Source organism: Gymnoscopelus braueri (genome assembly GCF_963280865.1).
Source record: "Gymnoscopelus braueri genome assembly, chromosome: 21".
Classification (NCBI taxonomy): domain Eukaryota; kingdom Metazoa; phylum Chordata; class Actinopteri; order Myctophiformes; family Myctophidae; genus Gymnoscopelus; species Gymnoscopelus braueri.
This window is the reverse complement of record NC_137623.1, coordinates 27,208,597-27,229,662: the sequence shown is the minus strand read 5'-3', so window position 1 is coordinate 27,229,662 and position 21,066 is coordinate 27,208,597. Positions and strand designations below refer to the sequence as shown.

Here is a 21,066-nt window from a genome sequence, read left to right as displayed (position 1 = left end):
CCAAGATGAACAGACGAAGGGCGGAGAGTGGAAGAGGGGAGGGATGAAAGAACGGAGGAGAGAGACAAAAACGCAAGGAGGGTGGGATGTGGGTGATGTCATCTCTGTGATGGTGAAGGGAAGGAAGGCTCAACCGCAAAATGCAGAGTCAGTCGAAGATTAATCTCGTTTGTAGCGCTGAGTGAATGGCAGTACTGCTCTGACCTGCTGACGTCATGTCAGATTACTTCCGCATTTCACTTATCTTCTGTTGACATCTGTTCCTCCGGATTGATTGATTGATTGAAGTCCCTGCGACATGCTAGCGTCATGTCCAGGGGCTGTATTTGTACATCAAGCTGCCTCATGCTACAGACACATGGAGATAGGCTCCTGCCCTATGGGTCACACGACTTGGCAAGGCTTACTTATGTTTTTGGGGCTTTTTTTATTTTTCATAATATCAATGAATCGATTAACCACATTATTTTGTAGTCGCACAACAGTGTCCTTCAATAACATAACAGTGAAAATAGCAGATCTACAAGCTTACAATGCATTTTTTTATGTTTTGTAACCCTTTGACTATAATGAAATGTTCAAAATATGGATAAATTATTCATAGATTTTGATTAAATGATGGATACATTTTTATAATCCATTAAATTGATTAGTCAGATTACCTATTGCACCCCTAGCGCTGAGCGAATGGCAGTACAGCGTGTGTTTACGTGTCAGCATGCTGGTGAATGTGCGAATGCATCGATGTACATACAGTAAAAATGTAAGAAAGCAGCTCTCGTCTAACTCAGTGGTTCTCAAACCTTTTTGGCTCTGGGCACCCCTGTAAATATCGTTTTCATCCAAGGCACCCCTGAATTACATTGTTACTTTATAGCACCTTACATTTAAATCATATTACGGTCCGTATAATATGTTTTTCCCCCCTTTGATACAGTATGTCATGAGGAAACTTTTAACTCCAGCGTATCTGCTCTGACTTGCTGATGACGGTCAGATTACTTGCGCATTTCACTTATCTTCTGTTGACATCTGTTCCTCTGGATTGATTGATACTGTATACAAGCACACAGAGCTAGATAGCTTAAAGTAGATTAGATAGTAGACATACATCGATTAGGTTAGATAAAAACGATTAAATAAATCCGAAAGAACAGATGTCAACCGGACGCACGAAATGCGGAAGTAATCTCGTGTTACGTCAGGCAGCAGGTCAGAGTGGAGACGCTGTAGTTTAAACAAATCTCTCGTTCTTCAAATCTACTAAATATTGGGGGAAAAAGATGAACTTAGTATGGAAATGCTCCGAATATTTCCAGGTTGTCAGAAATATAATCAAAACAAATATTGGATATAGATGTCGAATGATATAAGCTAATTTAGGTCAAATTGCATAGGCTAAGGCTTACAATGACGATGACTCGTGCAGAAAGGGCAGAGGCTTTGGCGGTGACGCACTTGCCAGTCTGGTGTACATAGGTGGTAAATAGGAACTTAAAGTATATTAGGTTAGGTCCATTGATCCAAGCCGGAACATTTGATTGATTGATTGTGTACTTTAGTAAGTCAGAAATGTAAACAGCACGAGGTACAGTCAGACATTAAGGCTAAAAGGATATTAACACAAAAAAGGCCTGGGAAAATGTTTCCATTGTGGTCCTATGTCTTCAATTCATCAGCATAGCATAAAAAATCAACAAATACAAAACACTATGTACAAAGTAGAAAAGGGGAAAATGTCAGCAGTGAATGACACCTCCTTTCTATGGAGGCCACATGCGCTGAGAATGCATGCGGCCCACCCATCTTAAGTGGTCAGATGGGTGGGCCCTGATCCAGAAAGGGTTGAGAATCGCTGCTGTATACAGTATTGTTTGTTGTTGTGCCTGCAGCTCATGTTTGTTGTTGTTGTTGTTTTTCCCCCTCTGCAGAACGAGCCATGCCAGGACAAAGAGCGAGGCTGCAGAGCATGCGGCCATCGCTGCCATACAGGACTCTGAAATCGCCAGATCGGTCGCTTTTGAGCTGGCTCCCAACTTCCACCAGCCAGGTATAACCTTCAGCAGCACAGAACATACAGTACTCACCTAGAGGTGGACAAAAAGTACAACATTTGTCTTTGAAATACAGTGGGGTGAAAGTCAAGTATCCGAAAATACAAATAAAGTTCAGATACTCAACAAATGTACAGTTAAGTACAGCAGTGATTCTCAAAGCGGTGTCCGGGGACCCCCAGGGGTCCTTTGGGGGGTTCCAGGGGGTCCCCAGCAAAAGTAGTTAACATAGCATCACAATCGTTTTAACCACTTTATCCATTTATATGTTGACTATTCAAAAACAGCAGATCTACAAGCTCACAGCTCATCACTTCGTGCCTCGCTGCAAGCTTGTACATCTGCTATTTTTGAAAATGTCAAAAATTTTGAAATTAAAAAGTATCTAAATGTTTGGGGAAAATTTGAATAATCTTGATCAGTTTTTAACATAAATCTTCTCTTCTGGGGGTCCCTGGCAAAAAAACATTTTCAGATACTGTATCAATTTGGGGATCCTTGACATACAAAAGTTTGAGAACCATGAAGTTAAACAGTACTCAAGTAAATGTACTTTAATAGTTACTGTCCACCACTGCGCAGCACATACACAACAGAGGTTTGTCAGCTCTTAACACGCCAATAGTGGCCCGTTGACGGCCGCTCCTGGAGGCTGGACCAGTGTCTGCGCATACATAGCATACAGATGCGGTGCTGGACCAGTGTGTGCACATACATAGCATACAGATACAGAGCTGGTTGTGGCTTCATGGACTCTGGTTACTAGCCTGGTAAACCATCCCGGTGAGCGTGAATTCACATTATCATGTGTCTTCTGCAGACCGGTCTGGCCCCATGAAAGCGCTGTGTGGGCGTTTTGCAGAAACCGAAAGGTGGAAAAGCCAATCGGCGTCTGTCAATCACAGGGGCCCTGAGCGCAGACGCTGATTGGCTCTTCCACTTTTTGGGTTTCTGCAAAACCCAGTGCTTGGGGCCAGACCGGTCTGCAGAGGACACATGACCGGGATGGTTTACCAGGCTATCTGGTTACGTGCATAAACTATACTGTAGGGCTTGACAGCTAACCTCTGCCCCCATATGTACAGTACAGGCTCTCATTTAACAACACCACCGTTTACATTCCCACATTACTCTCTCTCTCTTTCTTTCTCTCTCTCTCTCTCTCTCTCTCTGTCATGCCATATGCAATATACCTGCATGGTAAACACATACAAGGCCACCGCTCTTCCCCCATAAAGTCACTGAAAGAGCAACCTCGCTACAGGTTTAATGGCTTGAGGGACACAAAGGTCAGCTGAACCCACTCTGGTAGTAGAAATTCAATCCCTCGTGGCCAGAAGGTACTCCAAGCAATTCTCTGGGTCTCATGCTTATAAAACACTTCCGTAAAGTGTTGATGTGGGATCAGTTGCTGTTGGTTCATGCTTGACCATGTACACGCAATGTCACTGGTGACCAGTGTTGCACATCAGTCCTTTTCTTTGCTCTTCTTTGCTCTCTCTCACGTCTAAGTAAATAAAATACATAATCCTTCAAGAAACGAAGTGGCAGTTCTTGATTCTTGATCTTTGATTTCCTATCTCTCTCATGTCTATAAGTAAATAAATCCATAATCCTTGAAGAAAGGAAGTGGCAGTACTTGATACTGTATTGTGGATGATAGTCCCCCTAGAGTACATGCACCCAAATGGATCCTTATTGCTACCTTTTGGATTACATTCTCAGAGTTAAATTGACACTGAGGATTTTACTGTGCAGGGTCTAAAATCCTTTCACTGTTGTCATAAAGCCCCATTTCCAACCCGTCTGCCTCGGGCTTCCTCAAGCAAGTCAATTTCTCCATAAACACATTTAGTTGAAGCGTCGCTTTTATGCGTTGAGCGACTTGATAGTTTCTAATGAATAACGATGTTTGCGTAGCATTGACATTTTCAGAGATGTTTTCACGGTCCAAGGCTGTGTCTTGGAATAGCCTCTGTAATGAGTTTGTTATAATGTGTGCAGGAAAAGCCCAGGGTTTGGTGCTCAAGGAGTGTAATCGAAGACCGGTGCTATTGAGGGCGATTTCTAAGACTACAATGAAGGACTGTGTTTCTGCTTTGGAAAAACCAGGGCCAGTTTGGAGCTGTGTGTACTGTATTCTGGACAGAGGCCTTGTATTCCCTCTCAAAGGCCTGTTGTATAGGCTTTCAGACACAGTACTTGCTTAAACATGGCAACATGGATTTCATAGATTAGGGCAGTGTTCCTCAAAGTGGGGTCCGGGGAGCCCCAGGGGTCCTTGAGGGGGTTCCAACTTCCTGAGGGTCCGCAGCAAAATGAGGAACAGTTTAAACAGTTACACTGGGAACCCACCAAAAATAAAACGTGTCGCTCACACGCTTTCATTTTACACGCAGGTTTGCGTACGACTGTTCTCGCCAAAGCAGGCCACAGCAGGACGTCTGAGAATGTGCGTGGAAAAAAATGTTTTTCCGCCCCAAGCAAAAGAAAGAAATCCACAAGATCCACAAGCTAATAACTTGGGTCCAAGCTCACAACTCATCGCGATGCGATGTGCTTGTAGATCTGCTATTTTAAAACATTTTGAAAGGTCTTGGACATCCTATATATCAAGGAGACCTCTGTCCGTCAGTCAGTCAGTCACACTCAGTCACACTCTCTGTCCCGCATGGCTCTCCTCAGTGGGTTGAGCAATTGCTCTGAACTTGTGCACAGGCATTGATCATTAGCATATGCACACAACCACAATGCCTGTTTTTCACTTTTCCCAAAATGTGCACTGTTTATGTGTAAACAACGGAGATTCCGACTTCGGTCTATGGGATCTGTTGTCACTATTATGGTCATGGTTACGGTGTACCCGCAGGCTATGGGATTGGGATCAGTAGCCGCCGAGACAACAGCAGCACTGCATAGGCAGACCTGCCTCACAGCTGAAAGGTTATAAAGGACTTTCATTTACGAGCCGTGTCCACATACACACACAGCGTTTCATGAGTGAGGACCACTTTGGATATCATTTTCCATAGCACTCGCACGCAGATTGACACGTGCAATGTTCGAATGAACGTCATGTTATTACTTGGCACAAATAGCTTGACTGATAAAACATAAACATGGACTTCTCTCATCAGGTAAATGACCGGGTTGTTACACACAGCCATGCCATTGTAGGATTGAAATCGGGTAACACCTTCTTGCTCTATTCACAATTAATGACGGTTGTTAACATGCCATCAATGCACTGTGAGTATGCACAACCTGAGTCAACCGACAGAGAGTGTACAGTTTTGTTTGTCAGTGACTAAATGTGCATCCACTGCGTCCTTGACCAGTACTTCTCTAGCAAATATTTCCAATTGCCTTGCTGATATCTATGGGCTCTGTTTGTGGTTAAAACCCAACATATTTCCACAGGCACGATGTCACAGAGTTAACAAGCTAATGAAATGAGCTAACCTGCCCTTAAGGTGGACTGACTTAAGGTAGTACTGTAGTAATTCTATACAGAGCTAATGTGACACCAACTCATAACCCCTGTCTCATCAAAGTCTTAACGAGGTGCAGTCACATTACTCATTCCATTATAAAATATTTCCAGAGTGCACACATCCCCGGGTATGGACTAGTTTTTGATTATTTTTTTTACACAAATCTTCTCTTATGGGGGTCCACTGCCAGATACATATCACTTTAGGGGTCCTTGACATAAAAATGTTTAAGAACCACTGAATTAGGGGAAGAAATTATATTTTTTATTTGCTTTAAAATAGTGTTTTTAGAAGATCTTCTGCAATGCTTTTGTATTAGTGTTGCACATAAAGGCCCCTGATTTGCTGCAGTAATGCACACAATTTTTCTGTTGGAGGTTTCACATGCTGTCGAGAGAATTGCACACACTATACACAGTAGCAGAGAGGGTTGGGTTTCAGCTGGGCTCTATTTAGTTGATTTACAAGGTAAGTTGAGTTTTACAGTGGAATGCCTGAAAGGACTCCATAACATTTGGTCAAGGAGCTCAGGTCATCATGGCTAGGGTCAGGGATAGAACAAAAGGTCAGTGATCGTGCAAAACCTTTCTTAAAAGTCCCCAGTAATTAAACATTCTGTAGCCTAGTCAGCATTACATTTGGCACAGTTTAAACGTAAACATGCATAAGAATATAAACATAAAGAATATCAGTCATCCATTCTATATATATAAATATTTTCATTTGATTTTTAAATGCAAAAAACATACATTACATACAAGCGACTAGACCACAAATGACATCCACAAGATATAGAGAAAATTAAAACAATGTATTACTCATATTGTGAAATAATTTGTTTGTAGTACTGTGTGTCAATGTCTCTGTCAGGGATTTCTGAGTCCAAGTGGTCCAAAGGTGGCAGACTTTATCAAATCTAGTATTTCTACTTCTTAAGCTTCCCAACAACCCAGTGTTTGTGTGTAGGAGGGGTAGCCAATCACCAATTAAATCCAATAAGGTGTCGAGCCAATAGAAATGAAAAGACTATGGTGTCTGACTGGGCAACCAATACCACCGTCCACCGCCTCCAGGGACCACCCCAAAGATTGCAATAGGGCATAGCAGTGGCGGCCATTTTGTGGTCGGAGCACGTTAGATCTACATATGAATATACTGTATCCTGGCAAGCCTGTATCTAGATAGATGTAGCCTATGGAACTGTTTAAATTGAAGCAAACTATGTCTGATAGAAAATATGAGTTGAGTATCTTCGTAATTTCTCAATTGCCAGGAGCTATCTGAGATCTCTCCCTTTAATGCCACCTTAAGATGGTTTAGTGACAGGGAAGCAATCATTTGAATCATTTGAATGCTCACAGGTTCTCATTGGAAACAAGACCGCAAGGACTTTCATGAACGACCTGTTAAAAGGAATTATCCTTATCCTTAATGGCACATTACAATCTACTCACCACTCCCCTGTGAACTGGAACACAATTACAACCACTCATCATTTAGCTTTTCAAAGCATCTGTCTGTCTCTGGTTTTTCTGATGACGTTGAAAAGTTCGAAGCCATTACAATGGAACATGTAGGCATAGCAGACTTATCCAGAGCGACTTACAAAAAGGGGGATCAGGGGGCCGTTTAGAAAGAAAAGGAAAGATGGTGAAGAAAGTGGACTGAAGTAGGAGATAAAAACTTTATTTTTATAGCAATTTTCAAAACCGGTTTACAAATTGCTCCTCCTGTGCCTACCTTCTCAGCTTTCCTGCTCAATTAAATTAAATTGAGATGGTGATGGTGATGATGATAAACTATGAAGGGACAAGGACTGACCATTTACCCTCTTTAAAGACCAGATGGAATGACTTTTTGCCACAATATCGTGACACAATTCCTAGTGAAACAAGGGCTGGGTGTGTCTCAGCCAATCACAGCGATGGGGCGCTTGGAGTTTTCCAGCTCAGTTTCAACCTCCATACTCCATACAGCGTGCAGCTGTCCCCTCGGGCTATGGGGTCTAAACTCTGCGATCTAAACTGCGTTGTGCACTACAACAAGGCAGTGCCCAATCAAGTTTGTTATTGTACTGCCTATTTCTCACCTTAAATGTTTTCCGAAACAAATTTGTGTGTGCTGTTTTAAGTTTGAAACAAGAACGTTTGTAACACACCGTCCGGCCGCCGGTTGCTTAGATTTAAAAGAGTATCACCGACCTATAGTGTCTACTGTCTAGCATCAGCTCTGTGTGGAAGAGGCAATAACCAGTCAGCTATGGAATAGACATGTGCCAGTCATCGTTTTATTGGTTGAAATTGGTTAGTACCTGCTGGTATAATAACACGTTACGCTTTTGTTTGACAGGAAGTCATTAAGAATGGACTTTTAGGGACTTTTGATATAAAAAATCACACCCAGTGTGAAGTGGGCGGTGTGGTCATCACAGTGGTCATCATAGTTATGGAAGCTCACTTCCAAAAAAAATGTATTTTTGGAAGTGCATAATCCTATTTATAGGTTATTAATGTCATCATGTGTCTCGCTAGCCAATCACAGTGCTGAATAGAGTCAGCCAATAGAGTCAGCCAATCACAGTACCCCACTTATAGGGGCTGCTACACCGCCCAAAAATCACACCCAGTGTGAAGTGGGCGGTGTGGTCATCACAGTGGTCATCATAGTGATGGAAGCTCACTTCCAAAAAAGATCTCGCTAGCCAATCACAGTGCTGAATAGAGTCAGCCAATAGAGTCAGCCAATCACAGTACAGCTAGGGGTCTACTAATGGGCCAATCACAGTGCAGGAAACTAATACTAATGAGGTGTCCCAACCCCACTTATAGGGGCGGCTACACTGCCCAAAATACACAAAAATAGCATTTTTTTAAACATTTTGTCATTTGTTTACTATGTCTACAAATGCTCTAAAAGTGTGGAAAAACATATTCTTCATTTCAGCTGGTCTTTAAAAGCACAGCATGTGTTCTCCATCATGCCTAGTATAGGGTCTTAGAACCATCAGAAACGCCACTTATTTTCCCTTCTCTATACTACTTCAAATAAGGTTGTACAGGAACACACCAAGTTGCTCTTAACAGTATGATGCAGTGCATGGATCCATGTCAGTATTCTCTGTACCTACACAACGCTGTGGTGCACTGTACCTAGAGCCAGCATCCACCACTGGGCATACTATATTTAGGCCTATGATCTCGTCGGCCTTGGGCGTTCGCCAAAAGACACCACGAAATAGTGGGTGACTAATAGATTGACAATGGGAGCCATTCAAGCGTGTGTGTCCCTGTTCTCGGACACGGAGAGGATGACCGGACGGGGCCAGGATCCGCCTGCTGTTTGTGTGTTGTGGAAAAAGGCGGTCATGCTTGGCAGGCCTGGTGAGCTCCAGGTTGACGTGTGTGTGTGTGTGTGTGTGTGTGTGTGTGTGTGTGTGTGTGTGTGTGTGTGTGTGTGTGTGTGTGTGTGTGTGTGTGTGTGTGTGTGTGTGTGTGTGTGTGTGTGTCTCAGGACAGTGTCCTTGCCTTATAAGTCACATCAATGAATGAAAGATCAGCCTATGTCATACTATTACGCAGCGTAGGATGATGAGATGTCCTCTTTAGATATTCAGTTGTGTAAACGAGGCCGGTAAGCCACGCCGAAAATAGTAGAGGCGACTGTAAAATACTCAAGTCCTTCATGCTTCTTTCATGGAGAAAAAAAGAATTACTTGACTGGCTACACTAGCAAACATTACGAAAGTTTTTGGGGATTAAGGAGTAGCCTACTTCTTGGTTTGTTAATGGGTTGTGGGTTGTTCTTTGGCAGACATTTTTGTGTGTAAATGAGGTCCCCTATTTACAGGTCGACCCAATTCAGCTTCCAGGCTTAGTAAATACCACCAGTGACATACTTACATGAAACTCCCCACAAAAAAAAATGTTTTACTCCATGACCTTATGATAAGTGATTTTGACTGTGAGTGTAGACTGACAGCATGTCCGGAGCATCTCATCATTTCCAGTGTTAAAAAGCGCTGAGGTCAACTTTTCAAACTCTTCAATTGCAGGAGGGGAGCCATTCTAATCCAGTGCCCTCCAATCGAAATGAACTTTGAGTGACATTCCCCGCTCTGATCTCCTGTGCTTCCTCAATGTCTACGTCTACAGTGAAAATATTCCCACTTACTCCCATACCAACAGCAATACAACAACTCCTCTAGGGGAACAACCCAGAGCCTAAACCCCTCGTTGTTTGTAATTGACATTTCAGACTCATGGCAGATTATCACCCAGATTGGGCATGTGAAGTTCAAAAAGTGAAGTGGGGGGGGAGGGGGGGGTCACCAGGAAAAAGGACACTGACCTTTATGATTGGTTCGCACGCAGCACCCTGGAGGGGGTCAGCGTGGGGGTTTTAAGGGCGTGGCCAATAGCGTGACGTTAATCGGGGCTATACTTGGAGTCGACGTGTGGTCGCTGGGGTCCAATGGAGACATAACTGAAATCCCTGCGCACTGAGAGGTCGCATAGCTCCTCTCTGGGCTCCCTCTCTCTCTCGGCTCTCTCGCCTCCAACAGGGCTGACGTGGAGCAGCTGTCCCTTCCTTCAGCTCTGGACCCCCACCTTCCTGCGGTGGAGAAGAGAGGCCCCAGTGGGGCTCTCTCGCCCCCCCCCCCCAACCCTATCTGACCCAAGTCAAGGTACACTCAGACCAGGTGGCACCGTAAATGCCTGGACCTGTCAGTGCCAAAGTTGGACGTGAACAGGTGCTGCTTTATATTCAGAGGCAAATCTTGGCTATTTAATGGAGCAAGGTTAAGGAGACAGCAGCTGGCAAGAATGTTTCAAGTTATACAACAAGTCCAAATAAAAGTCAAAACTCATTCCAAAGCTATGAACACTTTATCATAATCATTTCGTTCAATAGGCTTATGATTGATTTACTGTATGTTTTTTATGTTGATTTTCTTTCTCAGTGACTGATTTCATTCGTCTTACTTGTCAAAAAGGGTATCACTCTCAGAGTTAATGCCAACCAGATGGCACAGCACATCCCCAAAGTGGGTTCATTCCACTTGGGTAAGCTGAAATAAAACCACTGACTCATAAATACCTGGTTTAAGTCTTCCGGTGTCACAGTATAGCCATATCACCCTCACATGCAATGTCATTGCATGTGAAAGAGCCCTTCCAGGTTATTGTCCTTGCTTTCCTTCTCAGAAAATAAAGAACAGAAGGACAACAATCAGTCGGATTCATTATGAACACAGAGCTCACGATTATTGGCATGCAAAGTGTGGGACATAGTTTTGTGTGTGTGTGGCTGTGCGCACAATCGCACATGCGTTCACACGTGTTTGTGAGGGTGTGCTCGTGTTTTTGTGTTCTGTGTGTGTGTGTGTGTGTGTGTATGTGTGAGAGTGAAGGTAGTGCATGTAACATGGCCAAACAATGACAGCTCCCCCGTCCATCTGGCCATGTGAGTAGGACGGCGAGATAGGAAAGCATAAAACCTGTTAATTGAGTCATGCATCTTACATTAAATATATCCATGCAGAGAAAGGAGAGAACTGAATACACAGACAAATGTAATGACCAAATTCCTCCTCACGATCAATTAAGTCTCATGTCAGCAGTGGTGGACAAAGTATATACTCAAGTAAGTATATACACATTGCTGTATTGAAATTTAGAACATTTACAATAAAACATATATGTATTTTTTTTTTCTAAATTAGTGAAAATAGCGTGTCTCACCGCGACGCATTGTGAGCTTGTAGATCTGCTATATATTTAAAATAGGTCTTCAGTATCAAAAGTACCAAATATTTTGAAAAAAAAATAAAGTACTCCAAGTATCGTGTACCAAATATGGTACCATTTTTGTCTACTCTGTGTCTGTGTCTCAGAGGAGGCCCGGTGGTCTGTTAAGAAACCCACCTACCGGTGACATCATCAATGGGGGATCCAAGCTAATAGAAACTGTAGGCTTTCTATTCCTGGAAAGCTAGCATGCTATAATGGAAGCCATTGTTCTCACATTAATACAAAAAAATGTATAATAATTGCTTGAACAGAAAAAGTCTGAAGTGTCCTCAGCCCTCCTCTCAGACACAGACCGAGTAAAAAGAAATGGTACCATATTATCATGAGCATTAGTGAGGACCAATTATATGAAAATGGCTGAAGTTGTCCATTAAGTACAGTACTCACGTAAATGTACTTTGACACTGTCCACCACTGCATGTTAGCATAGTTTATCAGTTATCACTATACTGCTTGGAACTATGTGTAATAGTTTCCTGACATGTCCATGCAGCACTGTCGTAGTTATGAAACGTTTAAGCGCACAGCTTCCCTTAGGTACTGTATATTTCTGTCACTGCAAGCTGCATGGTGCATATTACAAGCATGTAAACACATGTAAGCCTATTATCATTCATGTACTGTCATTCGTGTCGCAGCAGCCTTGGATCTGTCTTTGACTGTCAGTTGCTTTACATTATTATGAAACATGACAGCGGCGGTATAAAATGTCGCCTGTCTTCCTTTTATTTTGTATGTGGGCAGCAGGTAAGACAAGTGTCATGTGTCTGTCTATGGACTTGACAACCGTAACATTTTCATGTTATAAAACGATGTCCCTCTTAAGTTCATGGTCAGCGTGACACCGGCTCATTCACGATGGCAACAGATGTAATAACCGCCTGGAGTGTACTCCACACTCTCCCACCCCCATTCACATACATGTACACGACGCACACGTGCACATGCACACACACGCGCACACACACGCGCACACACGCACACACACACGCACACACGCACACACACACACACACACACACACACACACACGTTTGCATTACTATACTTGCAAGGACCTCAACATTTTAGGAGGAAAATGTTGGGCATTTTTAACCGTAAAGCTAAGCCTAAAGCCGAAAAATTGCAGATCTATGATATGTGCAGATCTATGCTATCAGATGCTATTTTTCAGTGTGTGATATCGCTAGCCTGGTTCCAGCCGAATCTGCCTTTGCAAAATCGCATCGCACTTTAGCCCTCGGCAGATTAGGTCTGGCCCCCCTCCATAGAGATTCCACTTCTCTCCCTCCGCAGTGGTGTGGAGCCAATCAGAGCAGTGCTTCCTTGTTCACGAACTAATCAGAGCAGTGCTTCCTTGTACGTCATTGCAAGGAAGCACTGCTCTGATTAGTTCGTGAACAAGGAAGCACTGCTCTGATTGGTTTAGGTCTAACCAATAGAGTCCGTTTGGATCTTTTTGTAACCGCCCCTTGGAATTTTTTTTATCGTTGATAGGGACCAGACTAATATCCACGCAGTGTGTCGTGTGATATTGTCTGGCCACGCGAGGCTATGATATCGCGGCACAAATAAAGTATAAAATAGGGAAAACTCTAACCCCAACCCCTAAACCTAACCTGAATCTTTTTCTAATTGTAAACCTATATAAAATATTCTTTAAACCATAAAACAACTATTTATCTTTTGATGACCATGAAAATGGTCACACACACACACACACACACACACACACACACACACACACACACACGCACTCGCACACACAGGTTTTGTAAGGGTGTAATGTGTGCCCATTAAGAGTGCCCTGAAGCGTAAAAAATGTGCCGTGGATTAACCACTTAAGGCCTATTTAAGGAATAGCGAAAAACAGCCGATCTACGAGCTCAAAATGCGTCACAAAATGCTCAGAACAGGGACACCAGGTTGGAAGTGTTTGACATGAACAGGGCCTACATATGCAGCTATAACAAAAGCTTGTACTCTACTGTACTGATGCCATGGAGACAGTGATGAGGTAATAGAGGAGTCAGAGACAGAGAGCAAGGCAAGAGAGAGAGAGAGGACAGAGGGAGATGACAGATGGCAAGCATTAAAGGGATAGTTCACACCCAAAATGACTTTTTTTTTTCTATCGATTAGTCACCCCGTGGAGACTTGAATTCATGGATATTTTTTTGTTGCATTCCTATAAGCCAATAATTTGATGACCGGCAGCGGTTCCGGTAGGAGACACATAGAGTCTCCTTTGTGTCTCCGACTACCGGAACCGCTGTCTTCCGGTCCGCCGGTCATCAAATTATTGGCTTAGGAATACAACAAAAACAAAAACATATCCATGAATTCAAGTCTCCATGGGGTGACTAATCGATAGAAAAAAAGTCATTTTGGTGTTAAACTATCCCTTTAACGTGATAGTGTGGTTATCATATAATATTCTATACAGCAGGGATTCTCAAACTTTTTCATGTCAAGGACCCCCAAAATGATTTGTATTTGGCAGCGGACTCCCCCATCTCAGGGGATTGCCAGGGATTTTTCAAAAATAGCAGATCTACAAGCTCATAGTGCGGCACTCTGTGCCACTCTATGAGCTTGTATATCTGCTATTTTTTATAGACAAAGTATAAAATATGGTTAAAGTGATTCGAATGACGCTATATTAACATATTTTGCTGGGGACCCCCTGCTACCCCAAGGACCCCTGGGGGTCCCCGGACCCCACTTTGAGAACCAATGGCATACAGCATTACAATGTCTTTATCTTATCATCATATCACATCAAGATTTATGTGCAAGCCTCATCGCTTCGAATTCTGCACGTGATCATCTTAAGTGCTGACGTTTGATGGGTTTCAGATTGTACTGTATGTACAGAACGGTGTTTATATGGGCTGAGTCATTACGTTATTCTTGGTTCTCTGACTGATATAAGACCTATTTAGATTACCCTCTTTGGGAGGACTGCAGACTCTACCGAGTAGATCTGATGAAAGAAACACCGTACTGTCTGGGGTAATTGAGTTCCATCCAGAACATAGGGACTAATCACTGCCTGGTCAGCATTCCTCTGCACTTTAAATTAAAAATATAGTCCGTCATTATGATGGGATCTATGTATCTACACAGCAAAAATTAAACGCACATAAAGCCTTCGTGTAAATGATGATAAACAACAGATGTAGGTTAGATCAAACACTTGTGGGATTGCATTAAGTCGGTGGTTTTGTGGGGTTTAAAATGTCTGCAGTAGTGTAGTTTTAAGTAGTTTTGACTGGCTGCCAATGCTGCAGTCGTCTGTGTGCGTGTGTGCGTGCGTGCGTGCGTATAAGTGTAACCATCCAGAAAATGCCTGGAGCCCCCGAGAAGAATCTGTCCACAAACAGAGTGAAACTGGTCAGACCCTCCAATGAAGCCCCAACTCTTATCGAGTTATGGTGTGAAATTGGCCTCACAAGATTGCTTAAGCCTCAGAGATGTTCCAGCATCTCCCACCTCTTTGTAGTAGGTCTTCTTGGCTATGGCGGTTATGAAACAATTTAGGAATGCCCGGCAGCCGGGAAATTGTTTGGGCTTATGAGCATTGAGCCCAAAGGATTTTTTTGTTAAGACTGTTTATGTAGATTTGGGATTGGATGTACTTGTTCCCTTCCCAACTTGAAGCTAGCATGATGCTTCCTAGAGGAGACAGAATTGTCCATGGAATGATGGTCTGCAAAGGTGACTTCACTGGTGCCTTGGCTGTATAACAAATGATTATGGATGGTGCCTTAACATGTTTTGCTTTTCCTTATCTCTAATTAAAAATGTCTAACATTTACCCAATTGACCCAGTTGTCTGTTGCACTAGGACTGCATACGATCTGATGCAACCATGCAATTCCAATCCAGTTCCACAGACAAAGCTGTATTGTCAGTCGACTGAGTCACTTTGACATGCCGTATAATTTAGCAGTGACAAGTGGCAAAAATGGAACAACAAAATGACAGACAGTCAGCCTATTGTATCTAATAAATATTAATGACTACAGAACAAAACAAAGAAAAAAAGCATTTGTTTTCCTCACAGTTACATGTTGCTGTGAATTGAGATTTAGAGAGAGAGAGAGAGAGAGAGAGAGAGAGAGAGAGAGAGCAGTTCCAGGAGCTTCGGCAGATTGCTTTGGAGATCAAAGCAGAGAATGAAATAAAAGAAGCATCATTGCACCTTGGGATCAAGCACTCTTATAGTGAGCCGTGTTGGTTGATGAGGGTTTTGAGAATAATGGATAGACAGTAACAAAGCGCCTTTCTAAGAAAACAAGGGACTGATGAAGGGAGCCAGTGATGATAGAGACATGACCACAGAGGAGCTTTCCTTTGTGAGACAGTTGCTGTGACAATGCATAAATTAATCTATCTTTCTTACACACGTGCACACACGCACGCACGCACACACACACACAAACACACACACACACACACACACACACACACACACACACACACACACACACACACACACACACACACACACACACACACACACACACACACACACACACACACACACACACACACACACACACACTCGCACACTCGCACACCCTCGCACTGTGTGTTTATATCTCGACACACTTTCTTTTTCCTCTTTCTCTCTCTCTCTCTGATATGGCAGATACATTATTATACATTGATGAACATTGTTGCATTGTTTCAACATTACCATACAGGGCCTATTCTGGTATAAACCTAGTTCGTAACAGACCTCTCCAGGCAGCAGCAGTCAACATCACATAGCTCTCTCTTCTCCTAATCTGAGTTCTCGGATGTTGGAGATTACAGATTTGACTTGGCATTTGTTCAAAGTTCAGTAATCTCCTGTGTCATCTGAGCCTCAGAGGATAGGCTGTTTCAATATTGGTGGCCCTGTATATTTATTATATTCTCATTACATGACTGTGATTTGAAGAGGTGTATTTGCTCTTTTGTCCTATAACCATTAGATACATAGACACTTTCCTCTATTAGTGTATTATGTACTGTATTAATATATGTCCTCTCCCTCGCCTCTGCAGGGCCTGACTATATCAACCAACAGTTCATGGAACCCGTGGAGGTTAAGGAGGTTCCTGTTGAGAAGAAGGAAGAAGATGAGTCCAAAGATCCACACTTTTACCGCAAAGGCACCACCCCTGCCCCCGCCTCCCCGCCGGCAACCAGCCCCGCACAGTCGTCACCTCCCCCTTCGCCCCACTCTAAAAAGAAAGGCCTGCTCGCCAACAGCATCAGCCGCAAAACCAGCAAAGAAGAAAGGCACTCCCATAAGGCGAGCAAAGAGGAGAAGCCCAGTCGCAAGGTCAGCAAAGAAGACAGGCACTCCCATAAGGCGAGCAAAGAGGAGAAGCCCTCCTCCAACGAAACCAACAGAGCCCCCCCTCACCAAGAGGAGGCGCCACCTAAACCTACGAAAGCCCCGGAGCGTGCCCCGGCACCCACCTCTGTGCCCGCCTTAGTGCACCCTCCACAGATGCCGGCCAACGGCCAGCTCCACACTCAGTACCACAGTTACTATGTCAAGACCGCAAAGATAGCCCCGCCACCGGAACCCGAGGACGACCCAGAAGAAGAACCGAGCCAATTGGCCCTGGCTCGCATGCCCTCGGCTCCCCAGAAGTCCTACGGTGTCCCCACTCCCAAGGCGCCCTCCCTACTCAGGAAGCAGGATTCCTTCAAGCCAAAGAGCCTCATGGATTCAAAGAAATCCAGCATGGAGATTGCGGACAGTTTGGCAGAGGACACAGTAAGTATGTCGGCAACAAGGGAATAGAGGTAGTGCATTTGGTGGTAAGGCCTGGAGCCTGTAGCACAGTGGTTCTCAAACATTTTCATTTGAAGGACCCCCATAACTCTAGAGAGTGTACAAATGGAACCATTTTGGTTCCATTTGTACACTCTTGGCTCTGGCGCTCATGCCTGTAAGGGTCCGTTTGGAACCCCCCTTCCCCAGGGAACCCTGAGGGTACCCGGACCTCACTTATGAGAACCACTGCTTTAGCATTATGACCATGTCGCTTGCCGAAAATAATTGATTTTAAAGTGAAAAAACACCAACACGGTGCAGCACAGTCGCGCAACCAAGTATAAATAAGGCTTGACGGATCAAAACATTCTTTTTTATATTTTATGCCTTTATTGATGAAATTTAGTGGAGGAGACAGACAGGAAACAAGGAGAGAGAGACGGGGAGTGACATAGGGCATTCACGACTAATGATTTTTACTAGTCGACTCATTTGACCCAGTGGTAGTCGACTAGTCGACTAGTCGATTTTAAGGGAAGCTTCTGGCACAGCAGCACAGCACCACAGCAGCGTCTCCAAGGATCCCCATTGCCCAATTATAGGCTTTTATTGGGCATACTTTTGACCCCCTTTTGATAAAAAATAAAGTCAGGAGGATAATAATAATAGTAAGATGGGCCATTGCTATGGCATTAAAACAAATTAAAAAAAAAAAAACTATTCGACTAGTACCAACAAGGTCGACTAGTGGTTATACTAGTCGACTAGAGTCTAGTTGGTGAAAGCCCTAGAGTGACACGCAGCAAAGGTCGTCGGGAACGGGACTTGAACCTGTGACGCTGTCAGGCTGCATTTGAGCCTAAGTGCCCGGACCGCTTGTCGATTTAAAAGCCTAGAAATACATGTTTAATGTTAATGTTGTCCATGTCATAATTTTTCATGTTAATGTGGTCCATGTCAATATTTCTCATATCGCGGTGCCATGTGTTGCAGGGTCCTAACTCACTCCTTGTTGCCATGGTGATGCTGTTGAATATTGGCCTTGCCATAATATTTGTCCACTTCCTGACATGATGATGCTGTTACTCAGGTGAGTTTATTCACACAATTTCCCTAATTTAAAAGACCACTTCTTTAACCATTCACATTCTATACACAACATTTCTGAATGTGACACACTAACCCTTTTGTGTTCCAGACAGTGAAACCATGGTAACTGGTAGAGTTCTGTCGCTGGCCTTTGAAAAATCAAAATGGCGCCAGTCAGACCCGGAGGCAGCCAAAGGTGTTTAGGGAATCAACGTGACGCCCACGACAAATCGGGAGAAAGCCATCACTAACACCCACCACCCTGTCACGGGCCTTCACAAGCCCCAGCCCAATGATTTAGCACTCGTTTGGCCTCTGTGAAAGCTGAAGTGAACCGTTGTGTCTAGGGAGAAACAAAACAAAAAAATAATAATAAGATGGAAAAAAAAGCAAAAAAGCAAACACATACGCAGCAGGGGGAAAAAAAGGACGAAAAAAAGGATGAAATAAATTGAAACCCACACGTGTGCTGACCCAAGCACTGGTCTCTGCAGCTCCTGCCACTCCCTCTGCCTTGTTGGCAGAGATAGCGGTGCTGCTGACGGACTGACTGTACTGGAAGAAGAGTGTGGAGATGCACTTTTAGATGACGGGAGCGAACAGCTGCCTTTCTATTTTGCCATCTTGACGTTTTGATGGGGAGATGTGAGCACGCGCGTCGTCCAGGGGACTGTGTCGCAGTGGGAGCGTGCTCTGGCGTTCTGAGCCCCCCCCCCCTTACCCCCCACACACCCCCCTCCATGGGTTCACACTACACTCGCTACAGGAAACTGGACACGACCGATGCTAGCTAGCAGTCAGTGCTAGCACGGCCACTAGCCAGTCTTACTATATTACCCAATCACCATTGCAGCTCCTTCCACACTTTCGCTCTGTCTAACTACAGGAATCCAGGACACAATGCTTTGAAACAGTCCCCATGCATGGTACGGTTTTGTTTGTTTGTTTTTACCGTAGGATTTTCTTTGTTCATTGTTGTTCTCTGAATGTTGGTATACCTGCAGTCATAGACTTATAGTTGAAAAGGAAAACCTTTCTTATAACAAACTCAGTATTGATCCATGAATTAGTTTTTGTTTTTCCCTTTTTATTTGGAAAAGATTTTCTCAATTTATTTCATTTCTAGTATATAAAAAAAAAAGAAGAAAGAATATATGGTTGTAAATTGTAATTCAAGAATTACAAACTAATTTTATTGAAAGTGCAATATGTTTTATTTTTTTAAAAGAAGGATTATTGTATTTTTGCCAAAATCATTGCACCGTTGCAAAAAGTCTATATGTTGCATTTATTTTGTCATACCACAGACGTCATTTAGACTTTAGAATTGGACAGAGAGCGTTGATTGGAAAGTTGGCATGGTAACTTGCTGTGAGGGAAGTTCACATTGTAAGCGCCAGCTAAGCTCTGTATAGTGAAGCGTGAAGCAACAAATGTCTTATTGATGATGTTATTTATTAAAAATCGAGAGAAAAAAAGAAAACAAGAACTACTTTGATGTTATCGCAGCACATGCCTAGACTACTTTGCATGAGATTTCATTGGCAGGTTCCTCTTTATATGTTCTCTTCTCTGGATCCAGTCAGTGTGACGGTACAACCACAAAGCTGTGAAGAGTAAAGTAAAGCAGTTAAACACCTGCTTTCTGTTGGAGGGGATGTGAACCCTGCTCGAATGCCTGTGAGCAGTGGTGGACGAAGTACTCAACCCCAGCACTTGACTCCTTTACTCCTCCTGGTCAAATATTACTCAACTACACAAGTGAAAGTTGCTCAGTCAAATTTGTGCTTGATTTTAAGTACTGGAGTACTTGATAAAAGAAAATATTAAATAAAAAATACTTAAGTATTCAAAAGTACATGCTTTAAAAAAAATATTTAAGTATTCAAAAGTAGAAATTACAAGGTAATTTTTTTTAAATATCAATGCATTGCTGTATTTAAAATGTTAAATGTTGCCCCAGAAATTCAAATAAACTTCAGAAAATAGAAAAACTTGTTGAGCTTGTAGATCTGCTACTCTAACTAGATTAGAAACATGGCTTATAAGTGGTTAATGAATTCATAATGTACCTTTTCCCCTAGAAATGTAGTGGAGTCAAAAGTACACTACAAAGAGTGAAAATATGCAGGGAAAAAAATACTAATACTCAAGTAAATGTACTTAGTTACTGTCCACCACTGCCTGTGAGACTGGTGTAGGTTGGAGTCTCAGTTTGTGGAACTTGGGTATTGAATTTATTCAGGTTGAGGCTTACGGGGGCGAATGTGGCACCTAATAAGGGGTCAGGAGAGATGCCTTTAAAAGAAAACTTTTGACAGTAATACTACTGTTTACCTCAGAGAAAAGAAGATGAGGAAGAGAGGGAAGACACCTCTTGAGAGATGACATCCTTGTCTTAATTTTGTTGTGTGGGGACGGGGGCGGGGGGGGGGTGCACGGGGATCTGACTGTTGCCATCATCCGAATCCTGCTTAGTCGCTTTCAAACCCCATGCGTCCCCATTTTGGGCATGTCATTATATAGGCGAGACTTTTGGAAAGTTTCAAAATGTTTAAAATATTTTCTCAAATTTATTTGGAAATAGCAAAAATAGGCAATCTATGAGCTCGTAGATGGCCTATTTTCTCTATTCGTCGTGCGATTGGAGTATATCGAGCGCTTAAGTGGCTGAAATGCCACTTCGTCGCAACTGTCTGTAGTCTTTGTTGCAGGTAGGTTTATTTTATTTGAAGGTGGTTTATTTATGAGAAATGTTCATTATCATCTCTAAGTTTAACTATTTTTTCATTGTACAAATGATACATAACGTGTACATGTGTCGTTTTGAGCATTGA

At 43.1% G+C, this 21,066-nt stretch overlaps 1 protein-coding gene across 4 annotated transcripts in view; it reads left to right on the top strand.

Moving 5' to 3' along the window:
* Positions 1 to 20,642, top strand: part of jph1a (junctophilin 1a) — a 60,765-nt gene extending 40,123 nt beyond the window's left edge. For 3 of the 4 annotated variants that reach the window (XM_080417120.1, XM_080417121.1, XM_080417119.1), the window contains 4 exons: positions 1,932 to 2,050; positions 16,416 to 17,140; positions 18,134 to 18,230; positions 18,339 to 20,642. In XM_080417120.1, coding sequence (XP_080273246.1) covers positions 1,932 to 2,050; positions 16,416 to 17,140; positions 18,134 to 18,214 — 925 coding nt within the window. In that variant the 3' untranslated portion in view covers positions 18,215 to 18,230; positions 18,339 to 20,642. The remainder of the gene's footprint in view (positions 1 to 1,931; positions 2,051 to 16,415; positions 17,141 to 18,133; positions 18,231 to 18,338) is intronic. The other variant, XM_080417122.1, reaches the window with a different exon arrangement.
* The last annotated feature ends 424 nt before the right edge of the window (positions 20,643 to 21,066 follow it).